At 38.5% G+C, this 25,013-nt stretch overlaps 1 protein-coding gene across 1 annotated transcript in view; it reads right to left on the bottom strand.

Annotated features, from left to right (window-relative positions):
- LOC141343260 (cyclic AMP-responsive element-binding protein 5-like) overlaps positions 1-23,863 on the bottom strand; it is a 140,068-nt gene extending 116,205 nt beyond the window's left edge. Inside the window, exons 1-5 of the mRNA XM_073847855.1 lie at positions 23,849-23,863; positions 23,601-23,678; positions 12,120-12,213; positions 5,366-5,487; positions 1,099-1,256 (exon numbers count right to left, since the gene is read on the bottom strand). Of these exons, the coding sequence (XP_073703956.1) occupies positions 1,099-1,256; positions 5,366-5,487; positions 12,120-12,213; positions 23,601-23,678; positions 23,849-23,863 (467 nt within the window). The remainder of the gene's footprint in view (positions 1-1,098; positions 1,257-5,365; positions 5,488-12,119; positions 12,214-23,600; positions 23,679-23,848) is intronic.
- Between the last annotated feature and the right edge of the window lie 1,150 nt (positions 23,864-25,013).

Here is a 25,013-nt window from a genome sequence, read left to right as displayed (position 1 = left end):
TTGTGGTCCAGGGTCACACATGTTAGTGGATTCTGATGTGAGATGACAGATGATGGACTTTTTCACTGGAGAAAGTATTATTATGGATTATGGACTTATATTATGGCTTAAAACAATGGTTTCAAGTTAGCTTTTCACTTCACAAGATGGTAATTGATTGACTGAAGTCGTATGGTATACTTTATGATGTTTTTATCAACTTTTTCATTTCACTCATTCTGACGGCACCCATTCACTGCAAAGGATTCATTGGTAAACTAGTGATGTAATGCTTAATTGTTCCAAATCTGTTCTGTTTAAATCTCCAAATCTGTAAAAGTTCTGATCAAGAAACAACTTCTTGGATGGCCTGAGGTTGAGTACATTTTCAGCAAATTTCCATTTTTAATGAACTGTTCTTTAAAGAGAGAGTTCACCCAAAAATGAAAATACTGTCATTATTTACTCACCTTCATGTCGTTCCAAACCCGCAACCTTTGTTTATGCTCAGAACACAAATTAAGAGGTTTTTGATTAAATGCATAGAAAACAATGCAATTGACACGTTCAAGACACTGAAAGGTTGTCCAGACATTGTTAAAATAGTCCATGTGAAATCAGTGGTTTTTTTTAGTGGGCAAAGAAAACAAAAATAGCGATCTTACTACCTTTCTGGGCATTGCTGTCTATGCAGGGTCAGAAAAATATCTTAATTTTTGTTCCAAAGACAAATTAAGATTTTACAGATTTGGAATTACATGAGGGTGAAAAATTAATCACAGAATTTTAATTTTTGGGTGAAAGCTCCCTTTAAGAAACAGATACTTCAATAAAAACTACAATCCGAATGCAAGAATCCAGCTGTTGTTCACTGCTATCCTCATGGCAGGACAAACAAACTCTGACTTTGCCACAAACACAGTCTTTTGAAGATCATAATCATTACGTCTCCACCTTGTGCAAGTCAACTGCTATATTCCGATAGGAGGAATGCAAACAGCGGAATGGACCTTGGACTAATATCAAACACTAGCCTTCGTGTCATTGTACCAATGACATACAACTAATGATTTTTTTTTTTTTGACCACGCAACTGCAGAGATGAGAGGGGCGACTTACCCAATCTGTCTGTTGGTGGAAGGGGCTTGAGTGATGACAGAACTGGACTGGGGTGAGGGCAGTGCCTGCTGGATCACTATGCTGCTGTCGTGGTTGGCCATTCTTGAGTGGCTCTGCTGGTGTTGGTTAGGGCCTCCCTGGCCATGAAGAGTGATATTCTGTTCAGAAACAGACAGAAGGAGGAGGAAATGAACAACACAGGGTAAAATATAAAAGATCAATGTAGTGTAACAGAAAACTCTGTACAAGTCAACCCTGAACAGCAATAGGTGCCGTCATATTGGTAAAATACAGCAATATTTCATGGACAAAAAAAGATCCATTGTCTATTATCAGTATTGTATGGAAGTATGAAGGTCAAACAGAAGTTATTTTCAACCGACCAACCTGAATAACATGAATAACCTGAATTTTCGCAAACCGACGTTGCAAAATCTGTGGAAATATCTTTCACACTTATGTGAAAATCCAGATTGTGTGGAGTCCAATTAAATTTGTACGTAAATTCGGTAAACTGCAGTAAATGTGATGTCACCTTAAGAAGGTAGAGCTAAAACTAAAAAAGAATGCATGACGCACTTACTAAACATTATATATAGCAGCCTCTTTGGTTTAGGCCCCTTTGACAAACACCACACTTTGTGTGATGTGTGAAAAAGAAGGTTTGTTGGTCAGAAATGCACTCTGTTACTTGTTTAGGTGTGACACCACTGTGTATCCAAGCTTACGAATACATTTCCTGTAGCAGATAGAGTACCTCTAAGATACATTTTTATGAAGGGTTACACCCTGAAGGCGCAATTTGAAGTTTCACCTGCACCTGTTATGGTTCAGAAAATAAACAAGTGGACAGAAATCTAAGACTTTTTCTATGTACGCAAAAGCCTATTTCTCTCAAATATTGTTTACAAATCTGTCTACAAATCACTTCTCAACACTGATTAGACAGCATGATTATTGCACAGGTGTGCCTTAAGCTGGCCACAATAAAAGGCCACTCTAAAATGTGCAGTTTTATCACACAGCACAATGCCACAGATGTCGCAAGTTTTGAGGGAGCGTGCAATTGGCATGTTGACTGCAGGAATGTCCACCAGAGCTGTTACCCGTGAATTGAATGTTCATTTCTCTACCATAAGCCATCTCCTAAGGCGTTTCAGAGAATTTGGCAGTACATCCAACCAGCCTCACAACCGCAGACCATGTGTAACCACATCAGCCCAGGACCTCCACATCCAGAATCTTCACCTTCAAGATCGTCTGAGATCAGCCACCTGGACAACTGCTGCAACAATTGGTTTGCATAACCAAAGAATTTCAATGTCATCTGGCACTTTGGAGAGGTGTTCTCTTCAGAGATGAATCGCGGTTTTCACTGTACAGGGCAGATGGCAGACAGTGTGTATGGCGTTGTTTGGGTGAGCAGTTTGCTGATGTCAATGTTGTGGATTGAGTGGATCATGGTGGCAGTGGGGTTATGGTATGGGCAGGCGTATGTTATGGACAATGAATGAACACGTGCATTTTATTGATTGCATTTTGAATGCACAGAGATACCGTGATGAGATCCTGAGGCACATTGTTGTGCCATTCATCCACGACCCTGGATGATAATGCACAGCCCATGTTGCAAGGATCTGTACACAATTCCTGGATGCTGAAACATCCCAGTTCTTGCATGGCCAGCATACTCACTGGACATGACACCCATTGAGCATGTTTGGGATTGTCTGAATCGGCGTATACAACAGCGTGTTCTAGTTCCTGCCAGTATCCAGCAACTTCGCACAGCCATTGAAGAGGAGTGGACCAACATTCCACAGGCCACGATCAACAACCTGATCAACTCTATGCGAAGGAGATGTGTTGCACTGTGTGAGCCAAATGGTGGTCACACCAGATACTGACTGGTTTTCGGACCCGAGCCCCCCAATACAGTAAAACTGCACATTTTAGATTGGCCTTTTATTGTGGCCAGCCTAAGGCACACCTGTGCAATAATCATGCTGTCTTGATAATGCATCTTGATAATGTCACACCTGTAAGGTGGATGGAGTATCTAGGCAAAGGAGAAGTGCTCACTAACACATATTTAGACAGATTTGTGAACAATATTTGAGAGAGAAAAAGGCATTTTTTTTTTACATAGAAAAAGTCTTAGATCTTTAAGTTCAGCTCATGAAAAATGGGGGCAAAAACAAAAGTGTTGCGTTTATAATTTTGGTCAGTGTATATAGTTTTAGTGTACAGTGCACAGATGCACCCACAAAATCTGTGCTGAACACAATTTACAAGGTTTGTAAAGAGCATACAGCGGACTACTGCAATCTGACGTACTTTACTGTGACAAATTATAATGCTTTTGATCATCGTTTTACAAATAACTGCAACCATGATCATTCACCTCTTTCTGGCTCGCTGCTTACTGCTTGTCTGATGACTTTAAATAGTTTTGTGAATACAATGCAATCTATAATGAGCCAAATTTACAAAAAAAAGGGCGTGTTTGTGCTAAAAAGAATGGCAATGACTCACATTTAGCATTATGGTTAAACTGACTTGTGAGTAGATTTTGCGTCAAATTACAACATGCCGTTTAGCCCTTTAAACTACCATCCTTTGAGCACATGATTCGGCTTCCACGTTTGATTTCAGCAGACAAGCAGCAGAATTCTCTAAAAAAGGCTCTGGGCGATATCTTCCTCTCGCCTGTCTTCGCCTGAGCTCAGCAGAGTCCTGCTACAACCTGCTGCTTGCTGACTTGGCATAGAGTACTAACCCTAAACCTCAAGTGTAAACTCCCAAGATTACCAGACACCGTCAGTTTATCTACAGCACGGCTGTCAGACAGACAATAGGATGGTGGTCACTGAGCCCAGCCACCTTGTGACACAGTTGTGGTGCAAATGGTAAAAGAGTCATTATGACTCGAAGGTGTCTATGTGTAAGTGTCAGAAAACACCCGCAAGAGTTTGGTTATCACCATGGCTTTACAATCCAAGTTATCACTTCGAAAAACATGAGAATGTTTATGTTTAAACTTCCTATAGTCTTTTAACTTGCCATGACTGGGTTGCTGTATATAGAATGATCGCATTTGGTCCTGTTGTGCAGATAATGTGTGCACTTGTATATGTAAAGGTAAATTTGAAAAAGTAGTTCAACATTACAAAATTGGTCAACTAGTTGAGTGAACTTGGGCTGGGAATGCTTATGTGTCCAAAAAAAGAAGATGAGAGTAGTGTTTGAAGAAAGTCATTTTTTTGACGTTCTTTTTGGTGTCTCTTGTGGTGGAGAAATTACAACTTGCTTTTACCATGAAGAAAGAAAAGCAGAAAAAGACAGATAGATGCTCAACCTAAGCAACCAGTCCATCATGGAACCTCATAAATGACTAAATGTAACCAATTTAAGATGCTTTCAAAAGAGTCAAGAGATATGTTGCTAAGCTAATGTAGCCTTGGAATAAAAGAATAAAAAACTGTAAATTTCTGTCTTTATTCTCAAAATTCAGAGATTAAATCTTACAATTCTGATAAGAAAAAACAACTTGTCATTCTTTCTTTCCCCCTCGGCTTTGGTTATTTTCCCCTGAGAATTGACAAACTCACTACTGTTGAGTTAAATTGAGTTATAAAGTCTGAACTAGGAGATATAAACTTGCATTTGCGAGAAAAAAAGTCAGAATTTTAAAATAAATTATGATAAAATAAACAAATATTATGTAAAATGTTAATAGTAATATGTTTTAACATAATATTATGTCATGCTGTAACTGTAGGGCTAATACAATGCGTCCCCTATGAGCACCATATGTGAATATTATGTAGACATATTGTTTAAATCAAATTTATGCTTTAAAAGTAGAGTAATCATAGCAGTTTTCATCCATAGTCTGTCTATCTTAGCAGCCATATGGCAGTTGCCTACACTTTGGAAAAGCATCTTGCATCAAAAACTATGATGACTAAAATACTGCTTCTGTAGGCAGCTCACACAGTTTTGGAAGATCAAGAGTGTGTGATATTTGATATCCAGACAAACATATCTCTTTATGAACACGACTGTCAATCAGTTTGAAGCTCAAGTGCCTCATCTCTGGGTGTATCTTTACCTGCTTCAGCTATAGAACTTCAACCTGCCTGTCATGTTTGTGTGTGATCTGTCCAAAGCTGACAGTCTTCAGTGAGTCGTTGTTATAGTAGATGGGGTAACAGTGACAGTGCCTGTTAACATTACGGCTGCGAGACCCACACCATAACCATACCTGTTTGCTGTCCTCCTCTTCCTGAGCTTTGCAAAACTCCTGTTCGATAGAGCAGTCCAGCTCGCTGAAGAGGCCCACCTCCTCACAGTTCTTTAAGAAGCGCGTTGGGGTTGGTGTCTGGTCTAAAAACATTTGAGAAAAAAAATACATCAAAATTTAACAGCGCATATTAGTTGGCTGTTTACAAAGAGATTGTACAAAACAAAACAGAACAGAACTACAAAAAAAAAACTGAACAGAACAACAGAATAGAAACCAAACAACAAAACGGTACAAAACAAACAAACAGAAAACAAAACAAAAAAATAGAACAGAACAGAACAAAACAGAAAACAAAATAAGAAACAAAGCAAAACAAAACAAAACAGAACAGAACAGAAACCTAAAAACAACAAAACAAAACAGAGAACAGAACAGAAACCTAAAAACAACAAAACAAAACAGAACAACAGAACAGAAAGCAAAAAAAAAAAAAAAAAAAACAGAATAACAGAAACCAAAAAACAGAAAAAAACAGAAAAACAAACAGAAAACAAAACAAAACAGAACAGAACAAAACAAAAAACATAACAAAACAAACACAACAGAACAGAACAAAAAAACATAAAACAGAACACAACAGAACAGAACAAAACAGAAAACAAAACAAAACAGAACAACAGAACAACAGAACAGAAACCTAAAAACAAAACAGAATAGAACAGAACAAAACAAAACAAAACAATAGAAACCAAAAAAACAAAATAGAACAAAAAAAAAAACAGAACAGAACAAAACAGAACAAAACAAAACAGAAAACAAAATAAGAAACAAAGCAAAACAAAACAAAACAGAACAGAACAGAAACCTAAAAACAACAAAACAAAACAGAGAACAGAACAGAAACCTAAAAACAACAAAACAAAACAGAACAACAGAACAGAAAGCAAAAAAACAAACAAAAAAAAACAGAATAACAGAAACCAAAAAACAGAAAAAAACAGAAAAACAAACAGAAAACAAAACAAAACAGAACAGAACAAAACAAAAAACATAACAAAACAAACACAACAGAACAGAACAAAAAAACATAAAACAGAACACAACAGAACAGAACAAAACAGAAAACAAAACAAAACAGAACAACAGAACAGAAACCTAAAAACAAAACAGAATAGAACAGAACAAAACAAAACAAAACAATAGAAACCAAAAAAACAAAATAGAACAACAAAAAAAAACAGAACAGAACAGAACAAAACAGAACAAAACAAAACAAAAAACAGAACAACAGAACAGAAACCAAAAAACAAAACGGAACAGAACAGAACAAAACAAAACAAAACAGAACAACAGAACAGAAACAAAAAAAACTAAACAGAACGGAGCAGAACAAAAAAAAAAACAGAACAACAGAACAGAAACCTAAAAACAAAACAGAATAGAACAGAACAAAACAGATCAAAACAAAACAAAACAACAGAAACCAAAAAAAAAAAAAAAAAAAAACAGAACAGAACAAAACAGAACAAAACAAACCAAAAAACAGAACAACAGAACAGAAACCAAAAAAAACTAAACGGAACAGAACAAAACAGAACAACAGAACAGAAAACAAAAAAACAAAACAAAACAGAATAGAACAAATAAAAAAAAAACAGAACAACAGAACAGAAACCAAAAAAACAAAACAAAAAAAAACAGAACGGAACAGAACAAAACAAAACAGGACAACAGAACAGAAACCAAAAAAACTGAAAAAACATACAGAAAACAAAACAAAACAGAACAAAACAAAACACATAACAAAACAGAACACAACAGAACAGAACAAAACAGAAAACAAAAAACAAAACAAAACAGAACAAAACAAAACAGAACAACAGAACAGAAACCAAAAAAACAAAACAGAATGTAACAGAACAAAATGGAACAGAACTGAACTGAACAAAACAAACAAAAAGGAAACAAAACAAAAAACAGAACAGAACCAAACAAAACAAAACAGAACAGAACAAAACAGGACAACAGAACAGAAACCAAAAAACAGAAAAAACAAACAGAAAACAAAACAAAACAGAACAGAACAAAACAAAAAACATAACATAACAAAACAAAACAAAACAGAACAGAACAAAACAAAAAACATAACAAAACAGAACACAACAGAACACAACAGAACACAACAAAACAGGACAACAGAACAGAAACCAAAAAACAGAAAAAACAAACAGAAAACAAAACAAAACAGAACAAAACAAAACAAAGCAAAAAACATAACAAAACAGAACACAACAGAACAGAACAAAACAGAAAACAAAAAACAAAACGGAACAGAACAAAACAAAACAAAACAGAACAACAGAACAGAAACCAAAAAAACAAAACAGAATGTAACAGAACAAAATGGAACAGAACTGAACTGAACAAAACAAACAAAAAGGAAACAAAACAAAAAACAGAACAGAACCAAACAAAACAAACAAACAGAAAACAAAACAAAAAAACAGAACAGAACAAAACAGGACAACAGAACAGAAACCAAAAAACAAAACAGAACACAACAGAACAGAAACCAAAAAACAGAACCGAACTAAAAAACAAAACAGAACAAAACAAAACAAAAAACAGAACAAAACAGATTTCTGCAGAATCAATAAATCAAATATCTTTTTTTTATTCATTCATTTATTTTATCTGACATTTTATAACAAGGCAAGGTAAGGCAACATAATAAGATTTATTAATTAATAATTTGTGATATTTCTATAAGTAAAAAACACTTTTCTCTTACGTTTACATTTTTAATACAATTTTTTTCAATATGTTTTATAACGTATCACATTCTGTTTTTACCCAAATTCAAAATAAAAAACATCAAATTAAACAATTACAGTCAGTTGATGTCAACTCTGCATGAACAGAATTCTAAATGTGGGCTCCCTGACGACGACTCTGCATCTCTGTTCGCTCAAAACAAGTTTGCGGTAAATTCCCTATGCAAATTGAACCCAACCCAAACTGCTAAATAAAAGCTTCTGGCGGGACCATGTGGTCCGTGGCACTAGGATGCATTTCTAGCTTCATGCCGTGTCTCTCTCCACTCAGGCTGTGATTCTGTCCTTTTCATTATTTACCCTTGTCAGAGTGGCAGATCAGATTTCTGGGATCAGCTTTGGGTTTCTCACTCACTTCGCATTCTTTTACATGCAGGCCTTTCTTTCAGTGACTTGCTTGCTTGCTAACGAAGGTGCACATGCTTTCCTTCACTCAGTACCTCTCGTTTGCTCAGCCTCTTTGCCTCAAACACACTCCACTGAGAAATCACACACACACCTCTTATTGAGTTTGTGGTGGGATGATAATTTCTAGCCACTACTGGAACCACATAGTAACTGATTATCTTGTACTTTATCAAACCCACGACGAATATTACAGTCTAGACTGAACCGCACATCTAGGACTCATAGAATCCCATCAAGGGTTTGATTTCAGGATCGCTGATCCGTGTTAATGTGTACTGTATCTTGATAGAAGAGGATATATAGATAGATATATTTAGATATAAATATTCTTAAATATTATTAATAACAAATAAAACAAAAATGTGTGTCCAAGATAATGATAAAAAACTCATTTTAAAAAAATGTACGAGCCAAGTTCTATTCATGGCTTCACATGGTTCCAATTTTTCGTAATTTAATTTATTATATAATAAAACAATATCTCACAAATGCGTTTTTTTTTTTAATCTAATCTATAGGACTTGCATCGTCATTTTGCAAGTGTTGAAATGCAATCCATTTGTTCGGACATATCAGCATATTGAGAGTTGATTTTATTTTGTAAAGAGAGGATCAAAAGCTGAAAATTTAGCTTTTGCTCTTGCTCATTATGGTATATCAGAAAATAATAGTGTTTACTGTATTTTACATATTCATAAATAAGCTATTTTGGGTCTGAAATTTTGGGTCTCCTTATTTGTAATTCAATATAAAGTGAATGGCACAAGGTTCAATATCTGGGGCAAGAGTGAGCATCTCAAATGACAAAAATTACATGAAATCTAATCTGACACTGCAGACTGCAAGTCATTTACAAAAATCAGATTTTAATTGGATTTTTAACCACATCTGAGAGCGGATCGAGAAAAAGTGGACACTACAAAAAAAAAATCTTATGTATACTGTCTGTATTAGTAAATATATGATTAACATACATATAAAAAAGATATATATAAGTATCATATACAAAATGACAATAGATATATAAGATAAAAGATAAATATTTAGAAATAAAATAAAATAAAATAAAATAAATGTATGTTGTTTGTGGATGTAAACTAGACAAAAATACAGTTTTTTTGTTGTTTTCCTTTGTTCTGTTCTGTTTTGTTGTTTTGTTTTGTTCTGTTTTTTATTTTTTGTTCTGCTCTATTTCTATTTTTTGTTTTGTTCTATATTTAGTTTAGTTGTTTAGTTTAGTTTAGTGTTTAGTTTAGTTAGTTTTTCTGTTCTGTTCTGTTTTTTGTTTTGTTCTATTTTAGTTCTGTTGTTTAGTTTAGTTTGTTTTTCTGTTTTGCTTTGTTCTGTTGTTTAATTTAGTTTGTTTTTCTGTTCTGTTTTTTGTTTTGTTCTGTTCTGCTGTTTAGTTTAGTTTGTTTTTCTGTTTTGTTTTTCTGTTTTGTTTTTCTGTTTTGTTTTGTTCTGTTTTGTTCTGTTGTTTAGTTTAGTTTGTTTTTCTGTTCTGTTTTTTGTTTTGTTCTGTTCTGTTGTTTAGTTTAGTTTAGTTTGTTTTTCTGTTTTGTTTTTCTGTTTTGTTCTGTTTTGTTCTGTTGTTTAGTTTAGTTTGTTTTTCTGTTCTGTTTTTTGTTTTGTTCTGTTCTGTTGTTTAGTTTAGTTTAGTTTGTTTTTCTGTTTTGTTTTTCTGTTTTGTTTTGTTCTGTTTTGTTCTGTTGTTTAGTTTAGTTTGTTTTTCTGTTCTGTTTTTTGTTTTGTTCTGTTCTGTTGTTTAGTTTAGTTTGTTTTTCTGTTCTGTTTTTTGTTTTGTTCTGTTCTGTTGTTTAGTTTAGTTTGTTTATCTGTTTTGTTTTTCTGTTCTGTTTTTTGTTTTGTTTAGTTCTGTTGTTTAGCTTAGTGTTTAGTTTAGTTTGTTTTTCTGTTCTGTTTTTTGTTTTGTTCTGTTCTGTAGTTTAGTTTAATTTAGTTTGTTTTTCTGTTTTGTTTTTTTGTTCTGTTTTTTGTTTTGTTTAGTTCTGTTGTTTAGCTTAGTGTTTAGTTTAGTTTGTTTTTCTGTTCTGTTTTTTGTTTTGTTCTGTAGTTTAGTTTAGTTTAGTTTGTTTTTCTGTTTTGTTCTGATCTGTTGTTTAGTTTAGTTTAGTTTGTTTTTCTGTTTTGTTTTTTGTTCTGTTCTGTTGTTTAGTTTAGTTTAGTTTGTTTTTCTGTTTTGTTTTTTTTGTTCTGTTTTTTGTTTTGTTTAGTTCTGTTGTTTAGCTTAGTGTTTAGTTTAGTTTGTTTTTCTGTTCTGTTTTTTGTTTTGTTTTGTTCTGTTGTTAAGTTTAGTTTGTTTTTCTGTTCTGTTCTGATTTTTGTTTTGTTTTGTTCTGTTGTTTAGTTTAGTTTGTTTTTCTGTTCTGTTTTTTTTTATTTTGTTCTGTACTGTTGTTTAGTTTAGCTTGTTTTTCTGTTCTGTTCAGTTTTGTTCTGTTCTGTTGTTTAGTTTAGTTCAGTTTGTTTTTCTGTTCTGTTTTTTTATTTGTTTTGTTCTGTTTTGTTCTGTTGTTTAGTTTGTTTTTCTGTTCTGTTTTTTGTTTTGTTTTGTTCTGTTTTGTTCTGTTGTTAAGTTTAGTTTGTTTTTCTGTTCTGATTTTGTTTTGTTTTGTTCTGTTGTTTAGTTTAGTTTAGTTTGTTTTTCTGTTCTGTTTTTTTATGTTGTTCTGTACTGTTGTTTAGTTTAGCTTGTTTTTCTGTTCTGTTCAGTTTTGTTCTGTTCTGTTGTTTAGTTTAGTTTACTGTTAAGTTTAGTTTGTGTTTCTGTTCTGTTTTTTTAGTTTAGTGTTTAGTTTAGTTTTGTTTTGTTCTGTTGTTTAGTTTAGTGTTTAATTTAGTTTGTTTTTCTGTTCTGTTTTTTGTTTTGTTCTGTACTGTTGTTTAGTTTAGCTTGTTTTTCTGTTCTGTTTTTTGTTTTGTTCTGTACTGTTGTTTAGTTTAGCTTGTTTTTCTTTTCTGTTTTGTTTTGTTCTGTTCTGTTGTTTAGTTTATTTTGTGTTTCTGTTCTGTTTTGTTTTTTATTTTGTTCTGTTCTGTTCTGTTCTGTTTTGTTCTTTTCCGGTCTGTTTTGGGTTGGGTTGGTTTGGTTTGCATGTATTTCTTTTTGTTTTGGGTCAGATACACCAAAAAAGGCTTTTCCAATCTCTAAACATGTACCTCTAAATACGCAATCCACCACTTTTTCATCATCGTTGTTGAGGCTTATTTTCTTTTTTCTTCCCTGCACTATTCCCCTTCCCCTCGTCCCCAGAGAGTGCCAGCGGTCTAATTGATATGGAACTCATGGTACGGGTTGATGACTGGGATTAGGGGAGTGAGGCAGAGCACAGCACAAATATTATTTTAGCCACATGGCTCTGCATTTAAAACTACACCTACGCATTTGCCAAGTCATGCGTCCTGCCTAATACACCTAATCAAAGACAGACGCTAAAATGAGACTCACACATGAGCTGTGTGTGTGTGTGTGTGTGTGTGTGTGTGTGTGTGTGTGAGGTCTGTCTCACCTGACAGCATGTTGTCATTTTTGATGGAAGGGAATTTGAGGGTCATCTCGTGCTTGTGCCGATGAATCATTAGATGATCCTCCGTGGGGAATCTCTGGAGAACATGGAAACAACTGGTTGCAATTCAATCACACTAAACACATTAAAAAGCAGAGGCTTGTTTTCTTTCCATTTTGTGTTCTTGAAAAACACTTGAAAATCTTACAATTAGTGACTCTATAAAGCAATGTTCTGCTTACCACGATATACAACAGGACTGAGCCTTAGGCAAAAACTGTCTGTCTGAACAGATTACAATAATACCATTCTGATTGAAAATACCATCTCATTATCGTAATTACATTATCTTAATTGATGTTTAAGAGCACCTGAGAGGAACATTGTATCTGTAAATGATCCACATGAACCAGCCTGCTCAAACAGATTGGGACAGGCCTAGTCTAATTGCACAGCGGTTCAAAACAGGTGGATTGTGATCCGAAAATGGGTCGCAGGTGTGTTCTGATTGCAGAAAAAGGGGGGGAAATGCTATATGCAAATTAAATGAAAGAAAGAAAGTAAAGATATTTTTTAAAAAACAGGAAAGCACTTTCAATATCAAATCAGTAATATCCTGAAGCAAAACCAGTTGAGAACCAGTGTTATTTTAGTATCATTGACATACTAATGTAATTTCATTCATACTATGAATGTTTTTATTTTTATATTTACTGTAATTTATATTAAAATAATTAATTTTGCTGTGTTTTGTCATTTTTATTCTTTTTTTTGTTTATTTTTTTTTAAATATGTCCATTTGTTTTTTTATGAATTTATTTCAATTTTAGTTATTTTACTACATTAAGTTCAAATAAATGAAAACGAGAAATGTTGTTGTCAACTAGCTAAAATAAGTTTAAGTTAATTTTTTTTATATTTTATTTTATTTCAACTAAAGTGATTAAGGGTTTTTTAATTTTTAGTTATTTTAGTTAAACTAAAACTTTTGCATTGCAACTAGTTGAAATTATTTATATATACTGTATATGTGACCCTGGACCACAAAACCAGTCATAAGGTTAAATTTTACAAAACTGAGATATATACATCATATGAAAGCTCAATAAATAAGCTTTCTATTGATGTATGATTTGTTAGGATAGGACAATATTTGGCAGAGATACATCTATTTGAAAATCTGGAATCTGAGAGTGCAAAAAAATCAAAATACTGAGAATATCACCTTTAAAGATCTGCAAATTAAGTTCTTAACAATGCATATTACTAATCAAAAATTACTTTTTGATATATTTATAGTAGGAATTTTATAAAAAATCTTCATGGAACATGATCTTTACTTAATTTCCTAATGATTTTTGGCATAAAAGAAAAATCAATAATTTTGACCCATACAATGTATTTTTGGCTATTGCTACAAACATACCCCAGCGACTTAAGACTGGTTTTGTGGTCCAGGGTCACATATATTATTAAAATTAATTATAAATTAAGTTTTTTATGTCAAGTAGTGCTAATTTCATTAATGAAAACTATGACAAAAAATGTTTGTTGAGGAGCTTGTTTCTCATGACTAAAACGAGATGGCAATAAGGTCAATAAATGATGAACGGTGACTATATCGACATGCAATATCGCTGACGATAAAAGGCTAGACTAGGGTTTTGCTTATTTTTTTAGCAATTTGGCAACCATGCACAAATGCTGAGATTATAATTTTGAGCAAAACATTTTTTTTTGTTTAACCATTCAGGGCTCTAGAGTGCGACCAATTTGGTCGCACGTGCGACCTAATTTCTCAATGGTGCGACTAAAAAAAATCAAAGGTTGCACCGGTGCGACCAGCCGTTCGAGGGGGAAAAAACGAAACTCCGTCACTCGGAGTTAAAGTCTCCCTGTTGCTCAACAACAGACACACATTAGACCCATATCCTGGTCTAAACCAATCAGAGATGAAGAACGGATCCCGCCCCCCCTCTGATTGGCCGTGGTCCAGATATTCCTGTACGTGTGTGTACGTTTGAAAATGCATGTGATGCAATCAGGATGTCTCTACATTACATTGTCAAGCGTTTACAATGCCTTCTCCGCAAAAACACGGACTGGATCGCGGACTCCATTCATAAAAACTGAATTTACTATGGCGCGGAATGCCACGTAATACGTTGATTTCTGGATTGATAAATCAAAAGTTGGTCTGTCACTCAATTCAAATCGCGATATGGACTAGTGTCTGTGAAAACTGAAAGGCAAAAAGACCGTTTAATCTGAATCCTGCATGTTCCGTTTGCCTCTATGTATTAATGGTGGAGACGTGTATTTTTTTTTTTAACTACACATGTATAGGCTACTGAAGCACGCGTGACGCTCCCGCTAATTTTTGGCATTTGCGTCTCACATGAACAGATAAATCTCCAAACCTACTGTGTCACTTTTACCGTTTCATTTGAGAAAGCATCATATCATACTGTACACACAGAAACTTCACGGCAACCTATCAAAATAAAAGTACGGTTTAACATGAAACAGAACAATATTAGTCCTGTATTACTTTTGTACAGTATAATGTAGGCGTTTATATATTCCTATTTATAAATCATATATATGTTTGCCAAAAATTTAAAATGTTTATTTTTCATTTGATTAAAAATAAATAAATGTTTATGCTTTCATTTGATTATGGGAAAAATTAAAACAAGAATTTCAAAAAAAAAAAAAAAATGGTAGAGCCCTATTGTTCAAAATGTTAAAATAGAGAGTTTTGGACTTATTTTTTCAATGAAATGTTTTCGTTATTACACAAAGTAGGGTAAAGTACTGGGGGGAAAAAATATGCTTCAAATAAATAACTTTATATTGACCAGATTGTTAGTTAATCATTTACAAGTCAATATTGCCTATATGGACAGGGATTAAAAAATAAATAAAATAAAAAAGTAAAAAAAAAGTGAACTTGTAAAACTGCGGTGTTAAATGTGATGCGGTTGAAAATTTGGGTGCACCTAACTTTTGTGCTGGTGCACCTAAGAAAAAAAGTTAGGCGCACCAGTGCAACCAGTGCAAAAAGTTAGTCTAGAGCCCTGCCATTATACAGTATAACGGAAATGTGACAAAAACCTTTCTTTGACTAAAACTAGACTAAAACGCTCAGATATTTACTCGACTAAAACTAGACTAAACAAAAACAGGACAAGGTTGACCAAATATGATAATGATAACGTACTCGGTTACTTTCGTAACCTCGGTTCCCTGAGATACGGGAACGAGTACTGCGTCTGTAAAGACGCTTATGGGGAAAAGCTCCTTTTCTCCTGAGACTGAAGCATTTCAATAACGCAGTGTTCAATAACGTGCAGTGTTAAAGAAACGAACCAATGGCTCGGCAGCGGAGATGCACAAACCTATGGCGATGATTCGCGCCCGATCGCGCCAAAAGGGGCGGAGCATCTGGCTATATAAGCGAGCATTTCGCCATAGGGAACTCAGGTACTTCGACTGAAGCGACGACTGAGTCGTGCAGCTACCTAGCACGGCCAGCAACGCAGTACTCGTTCCCGTATCTCAGGGAACCGAGGTTACGAAAGTAACCGAGTACGTTCCCTTTCGATACTTTCACTCGTACTGCGTCTGTAAAGACGCTTATGGGGAACCAGTACAATCCCGCCGTTGCTAAGGTAGAGGAACGACTGACATGACCCTAGCACTAAAGGGCTAATAAGGGCCAATTTGTTCGATCAGATAACCTGATAAACATCCGTTCCAAGGAATAAGTACACTTGGAGCTCCACAGAGGCCAAGACGCACTATATATAACATACTGGTAAAACATACCACTATGTGGAAAGGACCCGAGTCTGTAAGACTGGAACGTCCAAGTTATAGAATCTAGCAAATGTGGACGGTGAGGCCCAGCCTGCCGCCGCACAAATCTCTGCAATGGAAACCCCACTAGACCACGCCCAAGACGAGGCGATGCCCCTCGTCGAATGGGCCCTTACTCCCATGGGACATTGTAGGCCCAAAGAGGAGTAAGCCAGCGTGATGGCTTCCACAATCCATTTGGATAATCTCTGTTTTGTGACCGAACACCCCTTGGTGCGGCCACCAAAACATACAAACAGCTGTTCTGACTGCCTAAAAGGGGCAGAACGCTCTATATAACATCTCAGAGCCCTGACAGGGCAGAGAGGGTTAAATCCCTGGTCTTGCTCCGTAGGAGGAAGAGCCAAAAGGGAAATAATCTGGTCTCTAAAGGGTGTAGAGAGACTTTTGGGAACATACCCATGCTTTGGCTTCAGGATGACCTTAGAGTCATTTTGCCCGAATTCCAAGCAAACGGGGCTCACAGAGAGCGCCTGTAAATCACCCATGCGTTTGACTGATGCTAATGCCAATAGCAGGGCAGTCTTCAACGTCAGGGGGCGAAGGCCTATGGACTGAAGCGGTTCGAAGGGAGGGCCCTTCAGGGCCCTCAACACTGTGGGTAAGTCCCAAGACGGAACCGTAATGGGGCGAGGGGGATTAATCCGCCTTGACCCCTTTAAGAAACGAACGACCAAGTCGTTCCTTCCCACAGATTGACCGTTTACAAGGTCATGGAATACCGCTATAGCTGCAACATAGACCTTGAGCGTGGAAGGGGATCTCCCCTTATCCAACAGCTCTTGCAAGAAGGACAATATCACAGATATGTCACATAAAATTGGGTCCGTACCACGGGTGGAACACCAGGCGGAAAAGACAGACCACTTGAGATCGTAGAGCCGCCTCGTAGAGGGTGCTCTAGCCTGTGAAATAGTACTCAAAACCGACTCAGGGAGACTTAAAGGCTCCCGTCTAGAGCCCAAACGTGTAGCGCCCACAATTCCGGTTGGGGGAGCCATATCGTTCTGTTCGCCTGTGTTAAGAGATCTCGTCTCAGTGGCACGGCCCATGGTGCTCTTGAGAGCAGCCTGGGAAGATCTGGAAACCAATGCTGGTTCTGCCAGAATGGAGCCACTAACAGGACTTTGAGTTTCTGTTCCCGCACTCGCCTGATGACCTGTGGCAGCAGAGCGATAGGAGGGAATGCGTATAACAGGAGATTGGGCCATTCTTGGGTCAATGCGTCCTGTTCCTTCGAAAAATAAATTGGGCAGTGATGATTGTCTTTTGAGGCGAAAAGATCTACTCGCGCCCTGCCAAAGACAGCCCATATTTGCTGAACCGTGTGAGGGTGAAGCGTCCATTCGTCTGAGGAGACGTTGCTCCGAGACAACATGTCTGCTCCCTGGTTCAGTTTGCCTGGCACATGCGTCGCTCTTAGAGAGCGGAAGTGCAGCTGAGCCCATTTCAGGAGACGTTCTACCATCGTAAATAGACGTCTCGACGAGAGGCCCCCTTGGTGATTTATGAAGGACACCACTGTCATGCTGTCCGAACGGACTAAGACATGGTGACCCTTCAGCGCAGGTAGAAGGGTGTGAAGGCCTAAACATACTGCTAGCATTTCCAAGCAGTTGATGTGAAGGCGACTCTCTGCTTTCGACCATAGGCCGAAAGCAGGCTGGCCGTCGCACAGCGCCCCCCAACCTAAGTTGGAGGCGTCTGTCGAGACCGCTTTCCTTCTGACCACCAAGTCCAGGGGAACGCCCTGTTCCATCCATTGAGCGCACCTCCAAGGAGCCAGGGCTGCTATACAGGCCCGATCTACCTTGATGCGCTGGCGTCCCAAACGCCACGCTTGAGGAGGAACCTTTGGTTTCAACCAGAACTGCAGGGGGCGCATTTGAAGCAGACCCAACTGAAGTACTGGAGATGCTGAGGCCATAAGGCCGAGCATCTTCTGAAAAACCTTGAGAGGGCGAAGGGCTCCTATTTTGAAGGAAGCCGCGAGCCTGCGAATGGCTTGGGCTCTCTGCGGCGCAACTGCTGCCTTCATTTGACGTGAGTCGAAAACTGCTCCCAGGAACGCAATGCGTTGGCTGGGAGACAGCACGCTCTTGGCAAAATTGACCTTGAGTCCTAGGCACTCTAAGTGGCTGAGGATTAAGGCTCTGTGGTGTGTTAGCTCGCTCTCTGACTGGGCTAGGATGAGCCAGTCGTCCAGATAGTTCAGGACGCGGATTCCCATCTGTCTCAGAGGGGAAAGTGCTGCGTCCATGCACTTTGTAAACGTGCGAGGGGCTAACGACAGTCCGAACGGAAGGACTGTATATTGATATGCCACTCCCTCGAAGGCGAATCTCAAGAATTGCCTGTGATGGGGGGCGATCTGAATGTGGAAGTATGCATCCTTCAGATCCAGTGAACAAAACCAGTCCCCTTTGCGTATCTGCGAGAGGATCTGTTTTAGTGTAAGCATTCTGAACGGCCGTCTCATGAGGGCGCGATTCAGCTGTCTGAGGTCGAGGATGGGGCGTAGACCGCCATCCTTCTTTGGGACGAGGAAGTAACGGCTGTAAAAACCTGACTCGCTCTGTGTTGGGGGGACCGTTTCCACGGCGCCCTTGGCCAACAGATTCTTTACCTCTAATCGCAAGACGTCTGCGTCTTTGCTGCGAACTGAGGTGGTGATCACACCATGAAAGCGAGGAGGTCTTCGAGCGAACTGGAGTACATAGCCTCGTTCTATTATACCCAAAACCCATTTTGACACTCCGGGGATGGCTTGCCATGCCGCGGATCGTGTCGCTAGGGGCTGCAATGGTTCGCACAGCTGTATGCTGTCTGAAAGCATTGGAAGAGGAAATTTGCTCTTTTCTTGAAAATGTTTGTTTTTTATTTTTCCCGCTATCACAGCGGTTTGCTGTAAGGGCGCTGATATAAAGGGCCCGTGAGTTACAGCTACATTTTTTACAAACATAAGTTCCCTTACACCCGGAACAGAACGGAGTGTAGAAGGGCTTAAAAGAGGCACTTTGGGGGCTGGTCCGGCTGCTGCGAGACTTGGCCCCTCCCTCTTCCTGCTGTTGAGATCAGGAAGACGCTGGCGGCGCCTGGTCCAGCACCACTCTTGGCCGAGGTCCCTGACGCTTAGGGAAGGGAAAGCGCTTGGCTGGGCGTGACCGAGGACGGAGCTCCGTCTGAGGCGCTGGTTGCGCAGCTGGGGGCGTGGCTTTCGCAGGCTGCTGAGTCGGCGCCGGCTTGGGGCGACTAGGAGCCGTTGCAGAGCTCGAGCGTTTGGGCAGGAAATGTCGCATGGCTTGGGACGATTTCTGCGCCGCGGTGAAGCGCTCCGCGAAACCCTCGACAGCTGGGCCGAACAGGCCGGTCGGCGAGATGGGGGAGTCAAGGAAGGCGACCTTATCCGCGTCCTTGATCTCCGTCAAGTTAAGCCACAAGTGGCGCTCCAGCACCACTAAACTGGCCATCGATCGCCCGATCGCCTGAGCCGTCATCTTCGTGGCGCGTAACGCCAAATCCGTAGCGCTACGTATCTCTCTGAGCGGGGAATCGTCCAGGTTCAACTCGTCCAGACCGCGGAGGAGCTTTGCTTGGTACACCTGGAGTACCGCCATAGAGTGAAGCGCTGAAGCTGCCTGTCCAGCAGACGAATACGCTCGTCCAGCGAGGGTAGAGGTCGTTCTGCAAGGCTTAGACGGGTGTGACGCTCTCGCCTTCCAACCGATAGCGGTGGGCGGGCAAAGGTGCGCAGCAACTGACTCGTCCAGCGGGGGCAGCTTCTCGTAGCCCTTTTCCTCAGCGCCATCGACCGTGGTGAGGGCAGCAGAAGAGGAAGTATGAAGGCGGGCGGAGTATGGAGCACGCCAGGACTTAGAGATTTCGTCGTGGACTTCGGGGAAGAATGGTGAAGCTCGCTGACGAGGGGCCTGGCGGCGCCCCGGCAGAAACCATTCGTCCAACCGGCTCCTAGAGGGCTCCTCGGGAGGAGACCATTGAAGATCCAGCTCCTCAACAGCTTTAGATAGGACGCGGAACAGTTCGGCGTCCATACCGGCGCTGGCGGCGCTGGATTGCGCAGACGGCAAGGGGGCGGGGTCATGGGAAGAGCCCGACAACTCCTCTGCGTCAGATGCGGCCAATGACATGCTGTCATCCTCGCATTCACTTCCTCCGAAGGAGACCAGATCGCTCGCAGCCGCAGAGGGACGCTGGTCAGGATGCAGGAAGAGAACTGGCGATTCCTCTCCATGTGGTGAAGGCGAGGCACGCGGGGTCTGAGCCGGCGTGAGCTCGCCTGTCACCACGCTCTTAGATCTCTTGCCCCGCTGCTTCTTCCTAGCAGGCTCTTGCGAGGAAGTAAGCGGGAGGGCGCGAGAAGCGGCGTCGCTCTCTGAAAAGAAAGCTAGCCGCGAGCGGAGGGAAGTGAGACTCATATTCCCGCAGTGGGAACATTCCGTCTCATTGAGCGCAGCCTCAGCGTGGGCGTGACCCAGGCACGAGACGCACTCAGCGTGAGTGTCAGCGGCGTGCAGAGGGGCTCTGCACGAGCGACAAAAACGCCGTGGCATTTGAAACAACGCCGTAGAAATTTGCTCTTAATTTGCTCTTTTAGATGTTCGCCGGATAGCAGCAGGGAATCAGCTCCGGAGCGTCAATCCGCCGAGCAGTGAAGATCCGCTGCGAGGCTCGTCAACGGCGAAGAAGAGGCTTGCTTGAGCGAAGTCTGCGTAGTCAGTCTCTGCGAAGATCAGAAGTCGTCGCTGAAGAAGAAGGATCTGAGTTCCCTATGGCGAAATGCTCGCTTATATAGCCAGATGCTCCGCCCCTTTTGGCGCGATCGGGCGCGAATCATCGCCATAGGTTTGTGCATCTCCGCTGCCGAGCCATTGGTTCGTTTCTTTAACACTGCACGAACCAATGGCCGTGCAGTTACACTGCGTTATTGAAATGCTTCAGTCTCAGGAGAAAAGGAGCTTTTCCCCATAAGCGTCTTTACAGACGCAGTACGAGTGAAAGTATCGAAAGGGAACTAAAAAGTACATATGACATAGGACTAAGACTAACCCCCGGTTTCACAGACAAAATTTAAGATTAGTCCTAGACTAAAATGTAAGTCTAAGCTGTTTCAACTGAAAAAAACTTGCACTGACTGACCTAAAAATATATCAGTGCCTTTGTCTCAGGATGCACACCAGTAATGTTTTTTTTTCTAAGCACATTTATAAAAATTACTTTTTATTAGTGGTGGGCCGTTATCGGCGTTAACGTGCTGCGTTAACGTGAGACTTTTATCGGGCGATAAAAAAACCGATTCGATATTTAGCGCGATATGGCGTAGCTTGTCAGAGATTTACGTCTCTGTGTATCAATTGCCGCTCCAGCGGAACCTGAGCGGAACGCACGTGATGGAGATTTACTACTAATCAAAGCACCGGCTTCATTGACTAAACGCGCCTCACAATATCGTTCGATATATTGCACAGCCCTAAGCCTAATCCTGTTTTAGACTAAACCCTGTCTGTTAAACCGGGCCTAAGACTAAATAAAAAATTGCTGACAAAATTAACACTAATCTTTTTTTATTTAAATCTCTTAACACTAAATCTATTTTTATTTTTGTTGGAAAAAGGAGACAAAATATTATTGCTGTACACTTGGGCTGCCACTAATGATTTTTTTTATATCAATTAATATAATCAATTAATCTATCGACTAATTTATCGATTAATCGATTAATCTAAATGACTAATTTTCCACAAAAAAACAAACAATTTTGCTTAAGAACATTTTATTTTATAATAAAATCAATTAATTAGAGATGCTTTTGATTATTCAAATTTAATGGAACCATTAAAACGGAATCCAGAAAAGTAAAAGAAAAGAATTTGGTAAAAATAACTATGTTAAATTAAGTAGACAGGGTTTTTGATAAAAAAATTTTTTAATTTAACCATTGTAACATACTATAGAAAAATTAAAACGGAAAAATAAACTGTTGAAATACATAATGTATTATAAACAATAGAGCGAATGTACTTTATACATTACAACAGAGGGCGCCAACGGCCTTACGATTGTTTTTACACTTCACTGCAGGATCTAATCCTTTTTATAAAACGGTTAGTTCCATTCCTCAATTCTGATTGGTCAGCAGCTGTGTTTTATTCACGATACAGCACAGCCACGACCGCTTCACTCAACGTTCTGTGTATCATTGAACCTCCTTAGCAACCACCCTTAGCAACGTAAACAAAGCTTTAGCAGTTAGGGACTACTTTTTACAGCGGAAGGCAGTTAATGATTTTACTTTATGAAAACGTACAACTTAATATATATAAATTAATATATATTTTTGATTTTAATATTTTTATTGTGTGGTAACCGTTTTATAAAAGCAATAAGGGCGTTGTTAGGCATCGTGCCTAACAACGCCCTTCAGCCATGATTTATTCATGATACAGCACGGCCTCAAGTACCTTATTGCTTAATTAATATTGGCTTAACAACATTTAAGTCAAATGTCCACTTAATCTTTACTATTTGGCCATATCGTTACCACAGAAATGCTATGGCCACAGTAATTTAATGAATATGTGGAACTCAAAATGTGTAAACTCAAGAGTCAGGGTTTAAACTTTTATTTTGAAATCGCGACGAACACTTAACGTTAGCATTATGAGACAGATTGATGTATTCTCCTGTGTTTGCGTAGGTTTATAAATTATTTACCTTACAAATCTGATGAAACGGCACACGCTGCGTTCCCAGATGAACGGTATAATAAAACCAAACTCACAACAATATGCAGCGATGGAGTTTGAGACGCTCCACACATGTAAACGATGACAGTTCCTGGAGAACAGCATACTGTGAACGGAGACGCACGTACGTAACCTACACGCATGACTCACATATATTAAACCTGCATGGAATATATTTTAACTGAATCGTAACGTTTGTGAATTCAAAATTATGCTTAATTATGATTTTTAAATGGGTTTAATATATAATGCAGCCTTGATAAAACAGTGTAATAATGTGTTTCACGGATTCTCGTCCGAGAAATGCGTCACTTCCGGCATTTTGCCAGTTACTTGATGCAGATAAAATTAAATCGAGGATTTAAAAAAATCAAATAGTCGATGAGAATCAACGAATCGCGACAGCCCTACTGTACACACCTTTAGTTTCATGTGTGTGGTTGCCAGATATCAAGAGTTCAAATCCCCAAATCAGATACATTTTCTGCATGGAGTTTTGATTCATTTTTGCAATTTGGCAGCCATGTGCAAGCACTACGATGATAATTTTGAGGGGAAAAAAAATATTTTTGTCTCTTGAAATTAGTGTTAATGTCAAGTTTTATAATTGTGTAGCTGGAAGAACAAATAAGAGAGAGATTATTTACCATACCTATGAGGATTCCACCTCATCCAAAGAAATACCAAGCCAAGAATCTTATATCAAGACGCAGTGGATGACATTTGCCTCAACAAGATAGCATTTCACTGTTGCTGTCTGTGGCGCAGTTTCACATTGAGAAAGAGCTTTCTCGAGTTACAGGACCGTTCGTCTTTGCTATTGTCTTATCAGACTCACCTGAGAGCAGCCCGGGGCGCTGCACACGAACGGCCTTTCCTGCTCGGAGTTCATCACTGTCACTGGCTCCTCATATACCTGAACACAAAGCAAAGGAGAGAAATTCAAATCAGGGGCGCCTCCAGGACTCCAAAGCATAAAGACCTGCTCACATTATGTCACTAATGTATCGTGTGCCAATGATAACCAACTCTGTGGTTCCCGGAGAGGCTTTGACGAAATCTCAGTGAGGATTCGGTGTCTTATGCCCTGGGAGAGGGCATTAGGAGTTGTAAAGGTTTAGTTTAAACTTTAGGAGAGAGGATTAAGAGTCAAAAACTGACCCCTGATGTGTCACCCTGCTCCTTTGTCACCATGGAGCCGGCGCTGACCACAGGGTAAGATGTAAACTATCCTCTCTGTGTTGTGCACGCAAGTCTGTGGCTAACCCAGACACACGGCACCGAGGTCAACATATCAATGAACTGCCAGTCATTAGCAACTCTTTTGACACCTAAACTGTCCTTTTAATACCTCGCCAGCCATGACTTTAGCAGCTTGTGTTAGGTGGGTCAATGACAAATAAGAACCTCCACGATAAAGAAAAGGAAATGTGCCTTAAAAATTTAGAAATGTATTCTTTGTAATTATGTTGATTCATATTGTTTTGAAAACTTTTATACAGTCTAATAAACTAACATTCAGTGTTTGTCACTTTAGAAAGTAATAAAAAAAAATTTTTTTAATTTCCTATGTTATGATACAGTTTACTATGATATAACATCATATTACTATGATGTAACAAAAATTAAAGTTTATGTTTACATAATATATGTTTGTGTACTGTATATATTTATATGTATAAACACACACACACACACACACACACACACACACACACATATATATATATAATATTTATTTTCTTATTTTTATTATTGTATTTAATAACAGTTTTTTTCTTCTGTGAAATAATGAAAGCTAAACAATTAAGTTTTCTTCGTCCTCTTATTGAGAATTTGTCTTCATTATAAATATTGCGATAGTTGTACAACCCTGATATTTATATTTTTAGTAAATATTTTATGATGTTTACTACATTATGATAGAATTTATCTTTATGATATCATTTTCTGTATTATATTTTATTTTCCTACATGCTGGTCGCACCACATGACTTCAACCACATTATTTTTAATATTTATTTTAGAGCTGTTAAATTGATTAATCACAACCAAAATAAAAGTTTATGTTTACATAATATATGTGTAGTTATGTGTAGTTTATATATATATATATATATATATATATATATATATATATATATACACACACACACACACACACATTTAAGAAATATATGTAATATATATTTATATTTATATATAATGTAAATCATACATCAATATGAATGACAATACTTTTTTTTCTTTA

The sequence above is a fragment of the Garra rufa genome, chromosome 9, assembly GCF_049309525.1.
Source record: "Garra rufa chromosome 9, GarRuf1.0, whole genome shotgun sequence".
Lineage (NCBI taxonomy): Eukaryota > Metazoa > Chordata > Actinopteri > Cypriniformes > Cyprinidae > Garra > Garra rufa.
This window is presented reverse-complemented; position numbering and strand designations above follow the sequence as displayed.